This window comes from Halichoerus grypus, chromosome 3, assembly GCF_964656455.1.
Source record: "Halichoerus grypus chromosome 3, mHalGry1.hap1.1, whole genome shotgun sequence".
Classification (NCBI taxonomy): domain Eukaryota; kingdom Metazoa; phylum Chordata; class Mammalia; order Carnivora; family Phocidae; genus Halichoerus; species Halichoerus grypus.
The window spans coordinates 86,609,811-86,635,237 of record NC_135714.1 but is presented as its reverse complement, the minus strand read 5'-3'; the positions used below and the strand labels follow the sequence as shown (position 1 = coordinate 86,635,237).

The 25,427-nt window shown below is 35.4% G+C and overlaps 1 protein-coding gene across 4 annotated transcripts in view; it reads left to right on the top strand.

Moving 5' to 3' along the window:
- The window catches only part of TBCK (TBC1 domain containing kinase), a 227,777-nt gene that overhangs the window by 129,495 nt on the left and 72,855 nt on the right, over positions 1-25,427 (top strand). For all 4 annotated transcript variants that reach the window (XM_036094769.2, XM_036094767.2, XM_078069049.1 and 1 more), the window contains one exon: positions 18,680-18,855. In XM_036094769.2, coding sequence (XP_035950662.1) covers positions 18,680-18,855 — 176 coding nt within the window. The remainder of the gene's footprint in view (positions 1-18,679; positions 18,856-25,427) is intronic.

Here is a 25,427-nt window from a genome sequence, read left to right as displayed (position 1 = left end):
TGCAAATTCTGGGTAGTTACTGTTCAGAATTTAATTAAATTGTAGGACATCCAGCTGGTATCCAGAGAGTTGGAGAATTGGTTGTTGGTATAAGAGAAAATCCCTCACATTTGATATATCAGAAATATTGTGAATAGAGATAAACTTCTAAAAACTGAATCTTCCAAAACTGAATCAGGGAGGAATAGAAAATCTGAACAGACCAGTTACTAGTAACAAAATTGAATTATTAGTCAAAAAACTACCAACAGAGGCACCTGGGTGGCTCAGTTGGTTAAGTGTCCAACTCTTGATTTTGGCTCAGGTCATGATCTTGGGGTCGTGAGATTGAGCCCCATGTCAGGCTCTGCACTAAGTGTAGAGCCTGCTTAAGATTCTCGCTCTCTCTCTCTCTCAAAACAAAAAACAAAAAAAACTCCCAAGAAAAAAGTCCAGGACAAGGTGGATTCACAGGTGAATTCTACCAAACATTTTAAGAATTAATACCTATTCTCCTCAAACTATCCCAAAAAATTAGAAGAGGAAGGAAAGCCTCCAAATACATTCTACAAGACCAGCATTACCTTGATAATAAAAGTAGACAAAGACATCACAAAAAAAAAAAAAGAAAAAAAGAAAGAAAAAGAAAACTGCAGACTAATAGCCCTGATGAACATAGATGCAAAAATGCTCAACAAAATATTAACAAACCACATTCAACAATATACTAAAAGGATCATTCACCACAATCAAGTAGGATTTATTTCAGGGATGCAGAGATAGTTTAGTATTCACAAATCAGTCAACATGATACATTAGCAAAATGAAGGATAAAAATCATCTGATCATCTCAACACATGCAGAAAAAGTATTTGACAAAATTCAACATCTACTCATGATAAAAACTTTCAACAAAGTACGTTTAGAGGGAACATACCTCAACATCATAAAGGCCATTTACGAAAAGCCTACAGCTAACATCATACTCAATGATGAAAAACAGAACTTTTCCTTTGATGTCAGGAACAAAACAAGGATGTCCACTCTCACCACGTTTATTCAGCGTAGTACTAGAAGTCCTAGAAACAGTAATCAGACAAGAGAAACAAATATAAGAGACATCTATATTGGTAAGGAAGAAGTTAAACAGTCACTATTTGCAGACATGATATTATACTCAGAAAACCCTAAAGACTCCACTGAAAAACTATTAGAAGTAATAAACAAATTCAGTAAAGTTGCAGGACACAAATTAATACACAGAAATCCATTGCATTTCTCTACACTAGTAAGGAAGTAGCAGAAAAATAAATTAAGAAAACAATCCCATTTACAATTGCACCAAAAAGAATAAAATACCTAGGAATAAACTTAACCAAGGAGGTGAAAGACCTGTACTCTGAAAATGATAAATACTGATTGAAGAAATTGAAGATGACACAAACAAATGGAAAGATAGTCTCTGCTCATGGTTTGGAAGGATTAATATTGTTAAAATGTCCATACTACCCAAAGCAATCTACAGATTTAATGCAATCCCTATCAAAATACCAACAGCATTTTTCACAGAGCTAGGACAAATAATCCTAAAATTTGTATGCAACCACAAAAGACTTCAAATAGCCAAAGCAATCTTGAGAGAGAAGAAGAAAGCCAGAGGTATCACAATCCCAGATTTCAAGATATGCTACAAAGCTGTAGTAATCAAAACAGCATGGTACTGGCACAGAAATAGACATACAGATCAATTTAACAGAATAGAGAGCCCAGAAATAAACCCATGCTTATATGGTCAATTAATCTACAACAAAGGAGGCTAGAGTATACAATGGGAAAAAAGTCTTTTCAATAAATGGTGCTGGGAAAACTGGACTGCTACATGCAAAAGAATAAAACTGGGCCACTTTGTTACACCATACACAAAAACAAACTCAAAATGGATTAAAGACCTAAATGCACTGGGTGTTATACGCAAACAATGAATCATGGAACACTACATCAAAAACTAATGATGTAATATATGGTGATTAACATAACATAATTAAAAAAAAAAAAAGGCCTAAATGTAAGACCTGAAACCATAAAATGCCTAGAAGAAAACATAGGCAATAATTTCTTTGACATAAGCCATAGAAACATTTTTTTTAGATTATGTCTCCTTAAGCAAGGGAAACAAAAGCAAAAAATGAACTATTGGGACTACACCAAAATAAAAAGCTTTTGCACAGCAAAGGAAACCATCAACAAAACTGAAAGGCAACCTACTAAATGGGAGAAGATATTTACAAATGAAATATCCAATAAGGGTTTGATATCCAAAGTATATAAAGAATGTTTATGCAAAACAACACTGAAATAAAAAACAATCTGATTAACAAATGGGCCAAGGACCTGAATTGACATTTTCTCCAAAGAAGACATACAGATGGCAAATAAATGAATGAAAAGATGCTCAACATCATTAATCATCAGGGAAATGCAAATCAAAACCACAATGAGATTATCACCTTGCACTGTCAGAATGACTGCAATCAAAAAGACAGGAAATAACAAGTGTTAGCAGGGATATAGAGAAAAAGGATCCCTAGTGTACTGCTGGTAGGAATGTAAATTGGTACAGCCAATGTGGAAAACAGGATGGAAGTTCCTCAAAAAATTAAAAATAGAAATACCATATGATCAGTAATTCCACTACTGAGTATTACCCAAAGAAATTGAAAACATTAATTTGAAAAGATATGGGGAGGGAATGAAGGAGGGAGGGAGGGAGGGAAAGAAAGAAAAAAAGAAAATAAAAAAGAAAGAAATATTGTGAATAGACAGTTTACACTTAGAGTATACCCTTGTGTATTAGTTTCCTATATTGCTCCTGTAAAAGACTACCACAAACAACACAGATTTATGATTTATACACTGGAGATCAGAAGTTAAAAATCAGTCTGACTGGACAAAAGTAAAGGTGTTGCGAGGGCTTATTCCTTATGGAGGCTCTGAAGGGAAAAATCCATTTCCTCTTTGCCAACTTCTTGAGGCAACATGTATTCTTTTGTCTGTGGCCCCTTCATCTTTAACGCCCACTGCATAATGTTGTCACATCTCTTTCTACTTCCTTCCTCTAAACTCATGCTCCTTCTTATAAGGTTACTTGTGATTATATTGGGTCCTCCTGGATAATTCATGATGATCTGTCCATCTCAAGATCCTCAACTTAATCACATTTCAAGGTTCTTTTGTCTATAGTGGAACATATTCATAGGTTCTGAGGCTTAGGATGTATATATCCTTGGGGGTCCTTATTTAACCTACCACACTTAAGTAGTATTTTGTTAAGGACCTTATGTCTATGTTCATGAGAAATACTGGGTTTTAATTTTCATATATTTTTCTCAGATTTTTGTATCAGAGTTATACTGGGTTATATCAGGTTTACTTAAGGTTATAGTCTTAAAACAAGTGGGAGTATTCCCTCTTTTTCTGTCTTCAGAATGAATTTGTGCAAGATTGTTAGAAATTCTTTAAATATTTTATAAATTTCACCAATGAAACCATCTCCATCTGTAGTTTTCTTTGTGGGAAAATTAACTTCTTTAGGGGCACCTGGGTGGCTCATTCATTCAGTGTCTGCCTTCAGCTCAGGTCATGATCCCAGCGTCCTGGGATCGAGCCCTGCGTCCATCTCCTGCTCAGCAGGGAGCCTGCTTCTCCCTCTCCCACTCCCCCTGCTTGTGTTCCCTCTCTCACTGTGTCTCTCTCTGTCAAATAAATAAATAAAATCTTAAAAAAAAAAAAAAAGAAGTAACTTCTTTAAAGATATGTGACCACACGGTTGTCCTGTTTCTTCTTGTGTCAAGTTATGTTTGTGGTAAACTATGCTTTCCAAGGAATTTATCTATTTTATTTGCTTTCAAATTTGCTGGTATTTAATTGTTCATAATATTATATTGTTATGGTTTTACTGTCTGATATATCTGTAGTAATAGCTCCTTTCATTCCATATACTTATAATTTGCTCATCTTTATCTTGATCATTCTGCTGGGGTTTATCAATGGCACTAATATTTTCCTTATTAATTTAACTTAACTTTTATTATTGTTTTTCTGGGTTTTTTTCTTTCTTTCTTTCTTTTTTTTTTTCTTTTGTCTTAACTCTTCTGTCATCTGTCTTCTTTGGGTTTAATGTGCCCTCTCTTTCTTGCTACTTAAAGACCAAACTTAGAGTACTGATTTTATAACTTTCATCTTTTCTAATATAACTGCCCCTAAGTACTTCTTTTGAGGCATACAACAAATTTTGTTATACTGTCTTTTCATTATTATTGCTTTAAGAATAAGTACTGATTTCCCTTGTAATTTTTTTTAGTCAAAAAATACTTTTTGGTCGAAATTTCAATTTTAAAAAGTTGTTGAAACTTTATGTGACACCTGTTACCTATCTTGTTAAACTTTAATGTGCACATTAAAATCATGTTTATTTAAATTTTTTGAGTGTAGTGCTTTATAAATGTCAAATAAGTCAACAATAATGTTTGGGTCTTCTTTACCCTAACTAGGCTTTTCCTCTCTTTGTTCTATAAATTACTGGAGGGAAGTATTAAACTCTCTAGCTATTATTACAGATTTATCTATTTCAACCTTAATTCTATCAGTTTTTGCTTTTATATTTTAAAGCTCTCTTATGAAATGCATATACACTTAGGATTGTTATGTCATCTTGACGGATGAACTTTTTATCATTATGAAATGTGCCTCTTTATCTCAGTAATACTTCCTGTCTTAGAGTCTGTTTAGTGTGATATTAATATAATCACATGAACTTTCTCGTGCTTGGTTCTTACATAGTATTTTTTCTGTATTTTATTTTCAACCCATCTGTGACTTTAAGTATTTAAATTTAGAAATATTTAAAATATATACTCATATTCTGTTACTTTAAATTTAACTATTTTATATTTAAAATATTTTAAATGTATTACTTTCAGACATATAGTTGTCTAGACATATAGTTAGACATATAATTGAGGCATATAATTATTTGCTGTTTATCCAGTCTTAAATTTTACTCCTTTTAAATAGAGTGTTTAGTCCACTTGTCTTTAATATGGTTGGGCATATTTCTAATTGTCCCATTTGCTTGTGTTTCTCCTCTTCCTTTTCTGACTTATGTTAACTAAATAATTTTGACATTTCATCTTAATACCTTTGTTGACTTTTTATTTTGCATTTTAAATTGCTTTTGGTTATTGCTCTAGGGACTATGATCTGTGTCCTTGACCTACCATAGTTTACACAGAGTTAACCTTGTACAGTTTTATAGAAAATGTAAAAACTTTGCAATAGTGTGATTCCATTTACTTTCCATATTTTCTGGTGTTGTTTTAATATATTTTACATCTACATTTGTAATAAACTTCACGATAAACTGTTGTTATTCTGATTTTAAATAGCTAGTTACTTTTTAACCATATTAAAAGAAGCTAAAAGATCATTTTTTTGTATTTTACCACCATATTTTTCCATTATCAGTGCTCTTCATTCCTTCTTGTAGATTTGTGTTTCCTCTTTATTTTTGGTTTTTAGCAGATTGACTGTGTTGTCCTCAATATAGTTCTTTTTTTTTATCTTGCTTTTAAGACCTTTCAGTAAATTTCCACTTCAAATAATGTATTTTACTGTTCTAGTATTTCAGTTTTTTTATTGTTTGCAATTCTCTGTCCATTCACTTTATAGTATTTTCCTTTAAGTCATTGAACATATTTATAGTAATTACTTTGAAGTCTTATCTAATAATTCCAATTCTGAATCATCTTATAGGTCTATTTGTATGAACTTCTATTTCTTGATTATAGATCACATTTTTCTGCTTTGCATGTGTAGTTATTGTTTATTATACAGTGGATATTGATAAAGATACATTGAAAGGTATCTGGATTTTATCATCTTCCTTTAAATAGTGCTGAGTTTTGTTTTACTAGACAGTTAAATAACTGGTGAGTCCTTTTGTTCATATTAATTTTTTTATTTATTAAGGTGGATCTCTTAATATTTTACTTAGTCCAAGAATGTGGCATGTCAAGGTCCTTAACTGAATGAATACCCAAGGTGTTCAGTGGGAACCACACCCTGACTGGGCCACCTCTCCAACACTCTCAGCAATTACTCATCTTTATGATGCCTCAGCACTTAATACCAAACTTTGAACATAGTAAGAACTCACTTTTAGTTCAATTCAATTAAACAAACAGGGTGGCCTTTATGGACCAACAGTGGCACAGAGGAACATTATTTAAACCAAAACCTAAGTTTGTACATTTTTAATTCTCCTACAGTAAGCTTCATTTCTAAAGCAAAATTATGAATAGAAAATTTGGACAATGTAAATAATCTCTATAATAGCCATGAATCACTTAGGGTTTATAAAGCTTTTAAATTTTTCTATCTTGTATAAATATCATAGCTATGTTAAGTAGATTTTATTATTATCTCCATTTTGCTCTTGAAATAACTGAGGCACGGTTATGTTATGGAATGCTCATTGTTGTATAAGTTAGTAACTAGAATTTGGAGTCCAAATCTAGTACTTTTTACTATTACAGGGGAATATGTTATTTGTTTACAAAGTAGGTTTCCATATCAGCAGTTTCAAATGGTCCAATCTAGTATCTTCAGAAGTTTAGTTCTGACTTTCTAGGAAGCTCATTTTTAACTACAGTAATGACAATACCTGGTGTTAGATAAAAACCTGATGTTAGGTAAACTACTGGCCATTCCTTTTTTTTCTACATGTTAGTCCTTTCTCAGTAAACAGCAAATAAAAACTCAACTTCATAAAATTTTTAACTCATTTTAAATATGAAACATTATCTCTACAATTTATCTGTTCTTATTTAAACAAGCCATGTTTTACAGTAGTGGTTTGGATATACAAACATTTTTGTTTGTAAGTAGCAGTTTTCCTGGCTACTTAATTTTCTAGCTGCCTCACAGGGACAATTGTGAGCATATTATCTCAAGCACAAGTTGGGATGAAATAACCATACTGTTGTTAACTACAGATGAGAATTTCAGAGTGGGGAAGGAAATGGTTCAAATTATCCAATATGTTAAATGTCCTATGTAAATCAAGATATTCCAAAATAGCTTCAATGGCCCCTCTTGTCATATGATTGCAGGATTAGGAAAAAAATTATTTGCAAATCCAGTTTCTGTTTAATGTCCAGTAATATGCAAGGGGATTTTTCTTAATGTTTTCTGGCAATGGAATTTGTTTTGCATGTGAATGAAAAGTTACGATTTGTTACCCTAGTCAAGAAATAAATATAATACAGGGATGACATGATTACACATTTTTAACTTCTTTCATTAGTTCTTTATTTTTTAAAAAATTTTTAAAGATTTATTTATTTATTTGAGAGAGGGCATGTGGGGGTTGGGGGATGGAAGGGCAGAGGGAGAGAATCTTCAAGCAGAATCCCCACAGAGCACGGAGACCCAGGGCTAGATCCCACGACCCATGAGATCATGACCTGAGTCAGAGGCCTAAGTGACTAAGCCACCCAGGAGCCCTATTAGTTCTTTAAAAAAACAAAACAAAACAAAAACACAAAAATGAAAAAAACTCCATTGAGAAGTGCCCTTGGAGTTATCTACTCTGTTGTTTTTATTGATGTCACTTCTGTCACTGCTCTTTGGTTTGTCTAATTAACAGACTTTATTTGAGGGGACAGTTTTAGATTACAGAAAAAATTGAACAGATAGTATAGCATTCCCATATTTCTCTACTACTCTGCTCATAATTTACCCTGTTTTTGACATCTTGCCTTAATGTGTCATATTTGATAAAATTGTTGAATCAGTATTGTACATTATTATTAACTAAGGTCCATTAACTAAGTTTACATTAAGGTTCACTCTTTGTTTTGAGCAATTCTGTGGGTTTTGACAAGTGAGTAATGTCATGTATTTACCACTGTAGTATTATACAGAGCAATTTCACCACCGAAAAAAAATCTGCTCTGCTGCAACTATACAGTCCTTCTCCCCAATCTCCCCACCCCACTATCCCCTGGCAATCAGTGATTTTTTTTTTTTTTTTTACTGTCTTGATAGCCTTGTGTTTTCTAGAATGTCATATAGTTGGAATCATAGAGTATGTAGGCTTTTCAGACTTTTTCTTCTATGTCTGCTATGGCTTGATAGCCCATTACTTTTCATCACTAAAAAACATTCCAAGTTTTGGGATTTTGAAAGGTAGTAAAGAATATTTTTTTAAAAGGCAATCTCTTTCTAAATGGAAATCTACCAAGTGCAAAATAGAAATGTAACCTATATTTCAACTGGGTTTAAAACAAGAAAGCAGACTGAGATCTAAGACTAACGCTTTTTAAAATTCACTTCACCCAAGGTGAAGTGCCAAAATTTTTCATGCATTTTATAGATCTGGAAGCTTATAAGATCTCTGAGTTCCTTCCATGTGCTGAAATAATATTATTTATACCTCATAATGCTCCCAGGAATTAAGTAATATCCGTATTTTATGATTGAGAAAAAAGAGGCAGAAAAATGAGTTTTGCCAGAGCTATATGACTTGTTAGTAATTGAAGTGAAATTTAAACCCAGATCATGCTGCCTCCCAGGTTAATGCTCTTTCCAGTGTGCCATTATTATACCACTTTCTAAGTAAATACCTTAAATGTCACTAGACCAAGAGCTAGACCAAAAGAGCAAGGCTTCAAGCCCACCACGCTAATCTCCTAAATTCACTCCCACCCCTTTTAAACCAGAGCCTTTAAAGTTTGAAACCTTTCCAATTAAGAATGGTAGGTTGTACACATATGTCTATTCCTACTCCCTTCTGAAACATCATTAAAGGGAAACAGTAAGGGAATAAAAAAAGTGTAATTCTAAGAACAAAGAGAATGTAAGAAGAACATGAGTAGACAAGAAACAACAAAAATTGAGCAGATAGAACACAATTACATCAATAGTAACTCACTTTATAAAAAGTAAAGACAATTGAAACCTTTCTATAAAGGAGAATACTAGCAAGAAGCAAGCCAATTCTTGATGCAGAGCACCAGAAAGTCTCAGGAATTGAAAGTGAATGAAAATGAGGCAGAGGGGCGGAGCAAGATTGCAGAGGAGTAGGAGACCTGGATTTCGTCTGGTCTCAGGAATTCAGCTGGATAGGGATCAAACCATTCTGAACACCTACAAACTCAACAGGAGATCGAAGAAAAGAATGGCAACAACTCTGAACAGAAAAGCGACCGCTTTCTGGAAGGTAGGATGTGCGGAGAAGTGAATCCGAGGCGATATTCGGGAGGATAGACAGCGGGGAGGGGGCCTCCGTTGGCCACTTCTGGCAAGTGATAGAGCCGCAGAGCACAAAATCGGAACTTTTACAAGTCGGCTCCGCTGAGGGATGTTGTTCCAGTGGCTAAGTGGGGAGTGGAACCCTCATGGGACAGTGTGGTCTCAGGACCCTCAGGGTCACAGAAAGACTGGGGGTGCCTGAGTGTGGCAGAGCTCCCAGGTATCAGAGTGGGGAAGCCGGCTGCAGAGACAGAGCCGAGGCGCGGGCTCTCAGCTCAGGGTTGCCATAAACCGTGATCCGCAGCACAGTCGGGCCACTGCTCCTCCAGCAGGGACCCAACAAGTGGCAGATCTGGGGAGACTCCCCTTCCTCTCCCGGGAGGAGAGGCGCGGGAGTGCACCGCAGGGATCTGCTGGGTTTGGAGACTCCACACGGGGTCGTGTGCCAGAGATAGAAATGCTCGGTCACAGGCCGGGTGCACACGGAGTGCGGCCGGAGACTGGGGAGACGGGAGCGATTGACTGCTTTTCTCTGGGGGCGCACAGAGGAGTGGGGCCCCAAGTTCTCGGCTCCTCCAGGGCGGAGATTGGGAGGCCGCCATTTTCACTCTCATCCTCCAAAGCTGTACCGAAAGCTTGCAGGGAACAAAAGCTCCCGAGAGGGACACCTGGGTGGCTCAGATGGTTAAGCGTCTGCCTTCAGCTCAGGTCATGATCTCAGGGTCCTGGGATCGAGTCCTGCATCGGGCTCCCTGCTCCTTGGGAGCCTGCTTCTCCCTCTGCCTCTCTCTCTCTCTCTCTCTGTCTCTCATGAATAAATAAATAAAATCTTTTAAAAAAAAAAAAAAAGCTCCTGAGAGCAAACCCGAACAGATTACTTAGCCCGGACCGGCAAGGGCGGGGCAATTCCGCCTCCGGCAAAGACATTTGGGAACCTCGGCAACAGGCCCCTCCCCCAGAAGATCAGCAAGAACAGCCATCCAAGACCAAGTTTACTGATCAATGAGAACGGCAGAACTCCAGCGCTAGTGGAATAATGCACATAGAATCCATGGCTTTTTTACCATGATTCTTTAGTCTTTCAAAGTTAAATTTTTTTTTAACTTTTTTTTTTTTGAATTGTTCTTTTTCCCTTTTCAACCAACATCTTATCAATCCCTTTATTAAAAAACATTTTTATTTTTCATTTTTAGAGTCATATTCTATCCCTTCATAGTAGTTTCCCTTATTTTTGGCATATATATATAAGTTGTTCTCTCTTTAAAATTTTGAGATACAGTTTCTTCTAACAGATCAAAATATACCCTAAATCTCTAGTGTATGGCTTTGTTCTACTCTCCTGCCTGATCACATTTTCTCCCTTTTTTTTTTTTTTTAAATCCTCTTCTTTCTTTTTTCAAACTTCTTATCAATTCCTTTTATAAAATTTTTTATATTTTCATCTTTACAGTCATATTCCATCTCTTCATCATATCAACCCTTATTTTTGTACATATATAAGTTTTTCTTTCTTTAAAATTTTGGGAGGCACTTTCTTCTAACAGACCAAAATACACCCAAAATCTAGTGTGTGCCACTGATCTATGCACCAGCCTGATCATATTTGATCATATTCTGGTTTTTTTGTTTTGTTCTGTTTCTGTTTGTTTTTATCTTTTTCTTTTTTTTTCTTTTTCGTTTTTCTTTCTTTCCCTTTCTTTTCCCCCGGCTTCAGGTCGTTTCTGATTTGTTTAGAGTATATTTTCTGGGGACGTTGTTACCCTGTTAGCATTTTGTTCTCTCATTCATCTATTCTCCTCTGGACAAAATGACAAGATGGAAAAAATCACCTCAACAAAAAGAACAAGAGGTAGTACTGATTGCCAGGGACCTACTCAATACGGACATTAGTACGATGTCGGATCTAGAGTTCAGAATCATGACTTTAAAGATACTAGCTGGGATTGAAAAAAGCATGCAAGTTATTAGAGAAACCCTTTCTGGAGAAATAAAAGAACTAAAATCTAACCAAGTTGAAATCAAAAAGGCTATTAATGAGGTGCAATAAAAAATGGGGGCACTAACTGCTAAAATAAATGAGGCAGAAGAGAGAATCAGTAATATAGAAGACCAAATGATGGAAAATAAAGAAGCTGAGAAAAAGAGAGATAAACAACTACTGGATCACGAGGGCAAAATTGAAGAGATAAGCAATACCATAAGACGAAACAACATTAGAATAATTGGGATCCCAGAAGAAGAAGAAAGAGAGAGAGGGGCAGAAGGTATATTGGAGCAAATTATAGAAGAGAACTTCCCTAATCTGGGGAAGGAAACAGGCATCAAAATCCAGGAGGCATAGAGAACCCCTCTCAAAATCAATAAAAATAGGTCAACATCCTGACATCTAATAGTAAAACTTACAAGTCTCAGAGAAAGAGAAAATCCTGAAAGCAGCTCGGGACAAGAGATATGTAACCTACAATGGTAGGAACATTAGACTGGCAACAGACCTATCCACAGAGACCTGGCAGGCCAGAAAGGACTGGCATGATATATTCAGAGCACTGAACGAGAAAAATACGCAGCCAAGAATACTATATCCAGCTAGGCTGTCACTGAAAATAGAAGGAGAGATAAAAAGCTTCCAGGACAAACAAAAACTAAAGGAATTTGCAAACACAAAACCAGCCCTACAAGAAATATTGAAAGGGGTCCTCTAAGCAAAGAAAGAGCCTAAAAGTAACATAGACCAGAAAGGAACACAGACAATATACAGTAACAGTCACCTTACAGGCAATACAATGGCACTAAATTCCTATCTTTCAATAGTTACCCTGAATGTAAATGGGCTAAATGCCCCAATCAAAAGACACAGGCTATCAGATTGGATTAAAAAACAAGATCCATCGATATGCTGTCTGCAAGAGACTCATTTTAGACCCAAAGACACCCCCAGATTGAAAGTGAGGGGGTGGAAAACCATTTACCATGTTAATGGACATCAAAAGAAAGCTGGGGTGGCAATCCTTATATCAGACAAATTAGATTTTAAACCAAAGACTGTAATAAGAGATGAGGAAGGACACTATATCCTACTTAAAGGATCTATCCAACAAGAAGATCTAACGATTGTAAATATCTATGCCCCTAACATGGGAGCAGCCAATTATATAAGGCAATTAATAACAAAAGGAAAGAAACACATCGACAACAATACAATAATAGTGGGGGACTTTAACACCCCCCTCACTGAAATGGACAGATCATCTAAGCAAAAGATCAACAAGGAAATAAAGACGTTAAATGACACACTGGAACAAATAGACTTCACAGATATATTCAGAACATTCCATCCCAAAGCAACAGAATACACATTCTTCTCTAGTGCCCATGGAACATTCTCCAGAATAGATCACATCCTAGGTCACAAATCAGGTCTCAACCGGTACCAAAAGATTGGGATCATTCCCTGCATATTTTCAGACCACAATGCTTTGAAACTAGAACTCAATCACAAGAGGAAAGTCGGAAAGAACTCAAATACATGGAGGCTAAAGAGCATCCTACTAAAGAATGAATGGGTCAACCAGGAAATTAAAGAAGAATTAAAAAAATTCATGGAAACCAATGAAAATGAAAACACAACTGTTGAAAATCTTTGGGATGCAGCAAAGGCAGGCCTAAGAGGAAAGTATATAGCAAAACAAGCCTTTCTCAAGAAACAAGAAAGGTCTCAAGTACACAACCTAACCCTACACCTAAAGGAGCTGGAGAAAGAACAGCAAATAAAGCCTAAACCCAGCAGGAGAAGAGAAATAATAAAGATCAGAGCAGAAATCAATGAAATAGAAACCAAAAGAACAGCAGAACAGATCAACGAAACTAGGAGCTGGTTCTTTGAAAGAATTAACAAGATTGATAAACCCCTGGCCAGACTTATCAAAAAGAAAAGAGACAGATGTTGGCGGGGATGCAGAGAAAGGGGAACCCTCCTACACTGTTGGTGGGAATACAAGCTGGTGCAGCCACTCTGGAAAACAGTATGGAGGTTCCTCAAAAAGTTGAAAATAGAGCTACCATACGACCCAGCAATTGCACTACTGGGTATTTACCCCAAAGATACAAATGTAGGGATCCGAAGGGGTACGTGCACCCCGATGTTTATAGCAGCAATGTCCACAATAGCCAAACTGTGGAAAGAGCTGAGATGTCCATCAACAGATGAATGGATAAAGAAGAGGTGGTGTATATATACAATGGAATATTATGCAGCCATCAAAAGGAATGAGATCTTGCCATTTGCAACGATGTGGATGGAACTGGAGGGTGTTATGCTGAGTGAAGTAAGTCAATCAGAGAAAGACTTGTATCATGTGACCTCACTGATATGAGGAATTCTCAATCTCAGGAAACAAATCGAGGGTTGCTGGAGTGGGGGGTGGGGTGGGAGGGATGGGGTGGCTGGGTGATAGACATTGGGGAGGGTATGTGCTATGGTGAGCACTGTGAATTGTGCAAGACTGTTGAATCACAGATCTGTACCTCTGAAATAAATAATGCAGTATATGTTAAGAAAAAAAAAAGATATTAGGAGGGGAAGAATGAAGGGGGGGAAATTGGAGGGGGAGACGAACCATGAGAGATGATGGACTCTGAAAAACAAACTGAGGGTTCTAGAGGGGACGGGGGTGGGAGGATGGGTTAGCCTGGTGACGGGTATTAAAGAGGGCATGTTCTGCATGGAGCACTGGGTGTTATGCACAAACAATGAATCATGGAACACTACATCAAAAACTAATGATGTAATGTATGGTGATTAACATAACAATAAAAAATAACAAATAGAAAAAAAAAGAAAATGAGGCAGAAAAAAAACAGAGAAGAATGAGTTCAATGTATGCATAAAGAGTAGTTTCATTTCTCCCACCCCTGTAGATCTTTGCACCCACCTTGCTAGTGAACAGTCTACTCCTCTGCCACCTAGCAGAAGACTGGAAGATAGGGGAAGATCCAGGTTGTGTGGGCCTGAAGCCTAAACAACAAAGAAATGGCCCTCTCTAAGAAGATTACATTACATTACAAAATTAGACCTTAAAAGAATATTGAGAATGAGTAAAGAGAGCATAACAAATTACAAAACAGAAAAATAACATTTTGATTATTAAATGTCAGATACCTCTATATTTTTTCCTTCTTTTTTGCTTCATACTCATTGATGATCTCGTCACATGACAATAATTGTACATATTTTCTATACAAAAAATAATTAGTTTTTCTATTGGCAGTTTTGGTTGAAATTTGTTTTTTATTATTGATAGTGGGAATGCGTAACCCATATGACTTTACACAGGTAATACCATCCTATCGTGGTCCTACAGATTTCTTTCCAACAAACACAAAAATGCTATTTTGTGAAATTCCTATCATAAGAGATAAAAAATTTAATGATGCAGTTATAACGTATATGTAATATTATCAATTATATTCCTAGTATTCCTAGAGTATTTCTCTTTTGATCAGGCATCAATGAGAACCAGATTCTCTGCTTACAACACTTTACATGTTTAAAGTTTGGAAGAACTTTTAAGTCTGATTTTTGGCTATGTATATTTCAACTATTTCTACTAACCGTAAACTTCTGGTGCTGGGACACGTCGTATTGCATTACAACCTCTGCACCTGTATAGTGGGTGATGGGAGTATTTCAGGAAGTCATTTCTAGAGCAATAACTTTACTGTACCGTCGAACAAAGCCAGAGACTAGTTAAAGTGGTAAGGACAGGTTTTAATCAGTAATATACTGTTACAGTAAAGAAGAATCCAGCATGAACAATTTGTACAGAGGTAACTGGGCATTTTAATGGGAGAATGAGGGAGTAGGTGGGGTCTGGGGGTGAGGAGGTGCTCAAAAGATTCAGGGAAGTGAAAAATTACAAAAAGTGTGAAGGAGGGCATTGGTCCATGTGAAACTCATCTAGGTTTGCTAACTGGCACTTACTGAAGTTAGGTTTCTACCTTCCCACAGAGGCTGGGAGACAGAGACCCTATCTTCTGATATTGCCTGGAACAAACAATAAATTATATTGGCAGCCCTGACTTTTCTCAAGCAGGTACTTAAAGGGGTGGGGGGGTGGATGCAACAGTCATCCTAGGGATGTGGCCTTGAACTGTTAAAGACTATCCTGGCATTTTCTTTGAGTGTTTATAAGCCAAAGTTGAGGCATAGTCAAGAAAGGGCTTAAAGGAACCTGGCTAGAGTTTCATCAAGGAGAAAATTTTTTATCAATATCCTGAAGTGACTTCAAATCACAAAAATATATCCCATTAAACCAAACTAATTATTCCTAGTTTAGCTTATTCTTAGTTATATCTCAAAGTGTCCCCAGACACTATAATGTTGCCTAACACAAGATGAAGTGTAATAGAGGGGAAAATGGTATAAAGACCGAAGTCTTCACTGTTTGTGGCTCAAATATCTTTACTTTTGCAAGTTTTACAAAAAAAAAATGACCATGAGAACAGTAAATTTGGAGGGGTATTCTTTGGAGTAATAGAATCAAAGTATCTTGAAATTCAGAGTCAAGAGCATAGCAGAGAGCAGAAGTGAGGGGATGTATGCAGTTAGAACGCCCAGAACTCTCCATGCGCAATGCTGGCAAAGATTAGTTTAGATGGATTAGAGAATTATTCTCTGGAGAGGTAGAATGTCCCCAGGAAGAGAAATATCTTACTTAGGGGCCTTCTAACAAATGACCGTGTCTCCAAGCTACCCAGTAGTGAATCTACCAGTCACCAACACCTGCCCACATATACAAAACTTCCAATCTGATTTTTAATGCTGTTCTTTTAAATAGGTAGAGTCATAGATCGACAAATCATAGATCGAAAATCTCCAACTAAAACACATAGACCAACACAAACTGAATAAAGGAATATTCTCAGAAAGATAATTATGAGAAGGTATTGCAACTATGACAAATCAAATTTTTTTTTTAAGTAACAAAGAACAAAAAAGATTTACTGGAAATTAAAAATGATGTGGAAATGCAGTTAGATGTTAGATGATAAAGCTTAGGAAAAGTCTCAGAGAGTAAAACCAAAATACAGATGAAAAGTAAGAAGAAAAGGCAATTATTAGAAAACAAATTCAGGATGTTCAAGATTTTTTTTAAATAAGAGAGAAGAGGAAAAAAGAAAGAAATTACCACAGACGTCAAACAAGAACTTTCTCTGTTAGGTGAAGGATTACAAAAGGACCACCAAATACCTAGCATAATGAAGTAACATATTTACATATATCCTTATGATATTTCAGAACACCAGGGATCCTAAAAGTTTACAGAAAATGGGAAAATCACATGCAAATGATTTCAATTCAGAATCGTATCAGACTTCTCAGAAGAAGACAATGGAGCACTATTTTGCCTAACTCTGAAGGGAAAAAATTCAACCCTAGAATGCTGTGCCTACTCTATCAGTCAAGGGCAAAATAAATATATTAAAAGACATGGAAGATTTCAAAATAATTTGCCTTCTGTGCACCCTTTCACAGAAGCTGCTAGAAAATGCAGTCCACCAAAATGTTGGAGTAAATCAAAAAATAGTAAATAATGTCTTGTCTCTCAAATTAGGGATCAAATATAGGGGAGAGCTGAAGGGAATTAGATGATAATAAGAGAAGTGCCAGGACAACAATTGTTCACTAGATCTTGGGAGCAGTTCAAAGCCATTAGAGCAAAAGAACAGAAGTCTTCAGGAGAGATGTATTTTCCACCTATTCTGGCCCAAATGAAATATGAGATGTGTTTTATTATTTTGGAAATAGTTCACTCTTTCTGAGAGATATGATAGTAATGGATGAGGATAAAGAAGTCAGGATTTAGAGAAGTTGTTTTTTTCAGAGTCACAAAGTTCTTTATGGAGCTTGGAATCAAACCTAAGAAACCATAATCCGGGGTACTACATGCTTTATTCACAATGCATTAATCAAAATTATAATGCAAAAGAAAAAAACAGTGCCCTAGGATAAGAGATTACTTTATAAGAATAATTGCATATTTTGATGTACAGTTTACAAAGTACTTTTTGCATAATATTTTAGTTATGACAAAGGACTTTGGAAGGATTTTGCGATGGAGAGGTGACATAGGTCAAGTGAATGGAGAATGGGATATCTGCCAGTACTAATAATCAGGGTGGAATTGGGGTGGATGCCAGTAAATTCTCAAGATTCACTGGAAACCTTTTATGGTATTGGTAGGATGTTTTGGAAGCAGATACAACAGACTTTTCTATTGCTAGTGATTTAATGACTGAACTACAACCTCTGATGTGGATCATTGACTTGACTTCAAGCTTTTACTGGGTGACAAATGTGTCAGACTGATCTGAGCCCTGCAGATGCAAAACCTATGGTCTGAAATTCTTCCTTTGGAGATTAACAGTGTTAAATGAATCAACTTTGTTTTAAATGACAGGGTTTTCTCTCTTTAGCTTCAAATTTTTATCTTAACCATATTAATTGAAATTTTTCTAAAATGAATTGAACATGTCTCTTCCTTCTTAAATGGATTAGAGAACCTATCTTGAACTTTAATTTTTCTTCTAGTTGGTGTCGAGGTTCCTCTCTTTGTGGAGTATCAAGTTAATAGTGTTATAGAGCTTTTTAAAAAATACATTTCACTATATTTACCATTGCTCAAATAAATGGACCCTTTCTTTTTATCATTTTAACCAAGTGCATGCAATTTTTCTACATGTGAAACTTCACTTACACCTTTCTTCACTTAATTCAGTAAATTATTTTAAAAATTGAGAATTGATATTTTAATAAAATTTGCCCTATTTATTTTATATCTCCTTTGATAGGCAAAAATAAAACTTTTAATATACTTTACTAGAAGTCATGGTGGAGTGAATCTTTTGCCTGTCCACTTCTAAATTCTAGCCTTCCCCTCCCCAACCTCTATTTTACTTTGAAAAATTGAACATATTATCAGAGTAAATGAGGCTAATTCTTAAATAAGATGTGTTATATTCCATGATGTTTAAATAATGATATACTGAAATATCCAAACATATCTACTGTGTGTATATATATATGTATGTACATATACGTATGTGTGTATATATGTAATACCAAATAAAATGTACAAAAAATATATGTATATATTCACATTTGTAAATGTATGTCTATATATAGGTATATAATAATATAAAATACTCCCACCATTGTAGTCATATATATGCTGATTAAAATCTACATTATATTTTCACTGACATCTTTTCTAATTGGTTCTCATCTTAGCCATATTGGATATATGCATTTAGGAAAGATTGTGTTTTTTACATGACATAGCAATTCAAATTCTAAATGTTTGCTTTTTTTAAAAAAATTCCTATCTAGAAATTGATATTGAACGCTGTGTGCGAGAATCAATCAACCTGTTTTGTTGGACTCCTAAAAGTGCTACTTACAGACAGCATGCTCAACCTCCAAAGCCAACTCCTGATAGCAGTGGAGTCAGAAGTTCAACACCTTTTTTCTCCACTGAGTGTCCAGATCCTCCAAAAACAGATTTGGTATGTATCTGCAGATTTAATTTACAAACTCTGAAGGAAGACTTGTTAAAAATGTACTGTAGCATAATTATTGCTCATAATAATGTTATCACTTATGTCCTTTTAATATAACTATTTTCTAATATATGATTGTATTTATGCAACTTTAGAAAACCTTTATGTCTATTTAGTTTTACAGTTAAGAAGATTGTTCTATATATTCCTTCAGGTAGCAAGCTTCACATTTTGCCTATGTAATTGTAGTATCTCAACTTGTCATATGCTAAAAGAATTACAGAAGCAAAGGAAGAATTACAAAAATAGAGAAAGACAAGGGTGCCTCAGTGGCTCAGTTGGTTAAGTGTCTGCCTTAGGCTCAGGTCATGATCCCAGGATCCTTTACATATTCTCTATACAGGTCCCCTTATCAGATATATGATTTGTACTTATTATCTCCCATTCTGTGCATTATCTTTCTACTTTCTTCATAATGTCCTTTGAAGCACATAGTTTTTAATGTTGATGATGTCCAATTTATGAGTTGTTGTTCTCTTGCAACTTTCAAGGTTCTCTGTCTTTGGTTTTTGACAGTTTGAGTATGGTGTGTCTAAATGTGGATTTTTTTTCTTTATCCTAGTTGGAGTTAATTGAGCTTCTTGGATGTGTAGATTGTTTTACAGTGTATTTTAGAAGTTTTCGGGCGCCTGGGTGGCTCAGTTGGTTAAGCGACTGCCTTCGGCTCAGGTCATGATCCTGGAGTCCCTGGATCGAGTCCCGCATTGGGCTCCCTGCTCGGCAGGGAGTCTGCTTCTCCCTCTGACCCTCCCCCCTCTCATGTGCTTGCTTTCTCTCATTCTCTCTCTCTCAAATAAATAAATAAAAAAAAAAAATCTTTAAAAAAGAAAGAAGTTTTCAACCATTGTTTCTTAAGATGTTTTTTTCTGTCCCTTTCTCTCTCTTCTCTTCTTCTGCAATTCTCATTATCTGTTTATTGCTATGGTTGATAGTGTCCCAGAGTTGTGTAGGCTCTGTTCATTTTTATACATTCTTTTTTCTTCCTGCTCTTTAAACTGGATAATTTCACTTGACCTATCTTTATGTTCACTGATCATTATTCTACCAATTCATATCTGCTTTTAAGCCCCTCTAGTGAATTTTTCACTTTATTGTATTTATCGTACTTTTCAACTCCATAATTTCTATTTGATTCATTTTCCTTAATTCTCTTTAGTAGTATTCTATATTTGATGAGACATTGGTCCTTAATTTCTTTAGACATGGTTTCTTTTAGTTCTTTGAACATATTTAAAGGAGCTGATTTAGAGTCTTTGTCTAGCAAGTCCAACATCTCATAAATGTTTTTGTTGAAAACTTTACCTTTTAAATAATAGAATATGGCAACTCTGGAAATCAGATTCTGTCCCCACCACAGGGGTTTTTGTTGCTGTTTGTTATGATGGTGGTGGTTGTTGTTATTTATTTAGTGACTTTCTGAACTAAACCCGTATAGTTTATATTCTTTGTCAGCTATGATCACTGCTTAGTTATCTTAATGGTCAGCTAATTTTTAGACAGAGATATCTAAGTTTCTGTACTCAAAAGATATCCTTAAGTTTCCGTACTCAGTAAGTCTTCCAGCCTTTGGTGAAGAGCTCTGTGTGCATGTTGGGGCCGTATTTAACATTTCAGGCAGCAGTCTATAACTGCCTTAGCCTTTGCTTCCTGCTTGTTCAGAACCTTGAGGTAAGCCACAGATGAGAGATTAAGGCTTTCTCAGGTCTTTCTAGAGCATGCAAACAGTCTTACGTATGCGTGGATAGCCTTCTAAATTCCCAGGAACATGTTGGAGCTTTTAAAGCCCCATGTAGACATTGCCTTCTTCAGCTTTTAACCTTAATTTTAAACTTTTATTGTTAGCTTCTTATTTACCCCAGTTGTTATGGTTATGGCCTCCTCCAACAACTGCAATATTAAACAATCACTGATGACTGTTTCTGACAAATAATAAATGTTTTTGACAAAAAAAGGCTGTTTGAGACAGCTCTGAATCAGGTCCAATAAAGACAACCACTGTGAAGAAAGGTTTTTTAGAGAACTGGCAGACAGGTCAAATAATCACAATTCCCTGAAATGGTTCTTCTGGGGAGCTCTAAAACATTCTGCCCCTTCCAGAGATTGCTGGCCTGCTGGTTTATGGAACTGTTGGTTTTCAAGGTGATGGCGGAGCTGAGAAGAGGGAAATGAGAGTAGGGCAAATTAAAACAAAGCTCACATTCTTACTAAGATTCAGCTGTTTCTCTTAAATATGCACTCCTCAGATTGCCATAGATTTCTTTTTTAATTTCCATAGTTCTGAAAGCGTTTATTTTGATAATCTTTACCAGTGGTCTCATTGTTTTTCTGGAGGAGCAGTTTTTATGACATTTTTATTCTGCCATTCTCACTGATGTCAATCATATTCTATGCTCTTTGTCTACTGCATTCTAATTCTTGAATGAAACAAAATGGTTGGGATATTGTTGATTTTTAAAGATCAGAAAGGAATATTAACAGTTCAAAAAATATGAGACTTTCATTTTGTGATAAAATCAACTTTACCTAGGAAAAATTGCTTTTTATTTTAAACTTGAGGAAGTTTAAATAAATACTTTCCCCTGCATCCTTCAGTGAAATGAGATTTTTGTTTAAATGGTTTAATAGCTTGAATCTGACAAAATCCAAATTCCTTTTTGTATTACTAATGATGGTAAGTCAATTCGCTAAAGCTTTGTGATACAAAACAAACTTTTGTATGTACTCTTAAATCAGATATGTTATCCCTAACAACAGCAATACTAAGAAATGGAAGAGAAAAATATACTACATTATTTACATGAAATGTTCTATCTGAAGAATATTCAAGGTTTAGTTCACTTTTCTTTAAAACTTGTTTTATTTCTTTTTATATGTTTCAACCATAAGGGAAAATATAATGAATGGCATAAAAACCAACACATTATTTTTTCAATATTATTTTTGAATACATACTACAAAACAGACATTGTTGTAGTTGCTGGAAATATAGCAATGGGGTAAAAAAAGTACCTGCCCTCATAGAATCTCCATTTAATGGAGGATATACAGACAATAAGAAAAAAATAAATAAACACTTGGCGTGTTACTTGGGAGTAAGTGCCACTGAGGAAAATAAAGAATAATAAGGGAGATAGAGAATGCCAAGGATGAGGAGTTGGTAGAACATTAAAGAATTACTATTTTATATGAGGGACTCAAAGACAGTCTAGCTGATAATGAGACATTTAAGAAGAGAACCTAAAGGAAGTGAGAGAGTGAGTTGTATAGATTTCTTGAGGAAAAATGTTCCATCTTGCAAGTGCAATGATAGTAACATACTTTGTAGGGGACCAGTAAGGAGACTATGTATAGAATGGAATGAGTGAAGAGGGGAGTAGAAAGTAATACACTTAGAGCGATATCAATGGGTAAGATCTTGTATAAACCTGAGGACTTTGACTTTATGCCAAATGAGATGAGAAGCTATTGTAAGATTTTGAGCAGAATGGTGACATGATCTGACTTACATGTGAAAAGATTATTTTGGCTACTACATGGAAAGGAGACTATAGAAGGACAAAGGCAAAACAGAGACTAAGGAGAAAGTATGGTGGTTTGGACCCAAGGGTCTAACAGTGGAGGTGATGATAAGTAGATATATTTTAAAAACAAATCTAACAGATGCTGCTGACTGATTGAATGTGAGATATAAAAGAGAGAGGAATCAAGGATAACTCCATAGTTTTTGGCCTAGGCTAAAAGGATGGTGTTTTGGTGTTTTCATTTACTGATTAAAGACCATAGAAGGAGGTAGAAATTAATTTGAACATGTGGATTTAACAATTGTTAGTTGTCCATAATGAAGAATAAATACATTATATTATTAGTTTTATGCATTATAGCTTTTATGCTATTATGTTTTCTAGTTAATTATTACTGGTATAATAGAAAGATTATTTTTAGCAAACTTGTTTGATCTTCTGTTTTTAAGAGACTTTATTTTTTAGAACAGTTTTAGGTTTACAGCAAAATTGAACAGTAAGCTCAGAGATTTCCTACATACTCCCTGCTCCTACACATGCATAGCCTCCCTCATTATCAATATCCTCCACGGAGTGGTACATTTGTTACAACTGATAAACTTACATTGACAATAATTATTATCACTCAAAGTCCATAGTTTACATTAGGGTTCACTCTTGGTGGTGTACATTATCTGGGTTTGAACATATATATGACATGTATGCATCATTTTGATATACAGAGTAGTTCCACTGCCCTAAAAATCCACTATGTTCTACCTATTCATCCTGCCCTCTCTCCCAAACACTAAGAACACAGATCTTTTTACTATTTCCATAGTTTTTCCTTTTCTAGAATGTCATAGAGTTGGAATCATATAGTATATAGCCTTTTCAGATTGACTTTTCACTTGATAATATGTATTTAAATTTCCTCTGTGTCTTTTCATGTCTTAATAGCTCATTTTTTAGTGCTGAATAATGGTTCATTGTCTGGATGTACCAGTTTTTTAACCATTCACCTACTGAAGGACATCTTAGTTCTTCTAAATTTTAGCAATTATAAATAAAGGTTCTTTAACATCCATGTGCAATTTTTGTGTAGACAAAAGTTTTTAACTCCTTTGAGTAAATACCAAGTATTTTGAATTTGATTCTCTTTTTAAATCTAATAGATTGTGGATTCTCTTGGATGTTTATGAAGCTAATGCAATCATATAAATATATATAAAATATCTTTCTAGTTACAACTTTTATGATTACATCTTTGATTTTTTTTGTTGTTGTTGTCCTATTGCATTGGACAAGACCTCTAGTATAAAATAAACTAGAAGTTATGAGAGTGGATAGATTTGTTTGTACCTAAATTTCATGAAAATGCTTCTAGTTTCACAACTAGATTTGATGTTTTAGATAAATACTCTATTTGGATGATGGGTAATTTTTTATACAGAAATTTTTCCCTTTCTTTTTTCTCTTAGTTGAGTGATTATCATGAATGAGTGTTGAATTTTACCAAATACTTATTCAACTGGAAAGGATTGATTAGGATCATCCATTTTCTTCCTTTAATATGATAATGTGTAACATCATTAAAATTTCTGATGTTAAGTGGTCCTTGCATTCCTGACATCGACTCTACTAGGTCACTACAAAAAAAAATATTGACTATATTTGATTTGCTAGTATTTACTAATAGTGAATTTCTGCATCTGTGTTCATAGGTGAAATAAATTTATAATTTTATCTGTCCTTGTCAATCTTTCTGTATGTCCTTGTCAGTCTTTTCTTGTATTTCTCAGGGCTGCCTGGGTGGCTCAGTTGGTTAAGCATCTGCCTTTGGCTCAGGTCATGATCCCAGGGTCCTGGGATCAAGCCCCAGGGCAGACTCCCTGCTCAGTGGGGAGTCTGTTTCTCCCTTTCCCTCTCCACCTCCCCCCACTTGTGTGCATTCTCTCTCTCTCAAATAAATAAATAAAATCTTTAAAAAAGAAAAAAGATTGCATTTCTCTTTCCCTTTTTCTACTGTCCAATCATTTTGTATAAGAGGAATTATCTGTTTCTTATAGATTGAGTAAAACTTTTTTATTTTATTTTATTTTATTATGTTATGTTAGTCACCATACAATACATCATTAGTTTTTGATGTGGTGATCCATGATTCATTGTTTTTGTATAACACCCAGTGCTCCATGCAGTACGTGCCCTCCTTAATACCCGTCACTGGGCTAACCCATCCCCCCACGCCCCTCCCCTCTAAAACCCTCAATTTGTTTCTCAGAGTCCATAGTCTCTCATGGTTCATCTCTCGCTCCGATTTCCCCCCTTCATTTTTCCCTTCCTTCTCCTAATGTCCTTATGTTCCACAAATAAGTGAAACCATATGATAATTGACTTTCTCTTCTTGACTTATTTCGCTTAGCATAATCTCCTCCAGTCCCACCCATGTTGATGTAAAAGTTGGGTATTCATCCTTTCTGATGGCTGAGTACTATTCCATTATATATATGGACCACATCTTCTTTATCCATTCATCTGTTGAAGGGCATCTCAGCTGTTTCCACAGTTTGGCTATTGTGGACATTGCTACTATGAACATTGGGGTGCATATGGCCCTTCTTTTCACTACCCAGTAGTGCAATTGCTGGGTCATAGGGTAGCTCTATTTTTAAACTTTTGAGGAACCTCCACACTGTTTTCCAAAGTGGCTGTATCAACTTGCATTCCCACCAACAGTGTAAGAGGGTTCCCCTTTCTCCACAACCTCTCCAACATTTGTTGTTTCTTGCCTTGTCAATTTTTGCCATTCTAACTGGTGTAAGGTGGTATCTCAATATGGTTTTAATTTGAATTTCCCTGATGGCTAATGATGATGAACATTTGTCTGTAAAACCATCTGAGCCTGTTGTCTTTTAACTAGGGAGATCTTTGATCATTCTTAAGTCAATTACTGTAACTTTATGGGTTTCTTAAAATTATCCATTTAAATACCATACCTATTTATCAGAATTCTTTTTT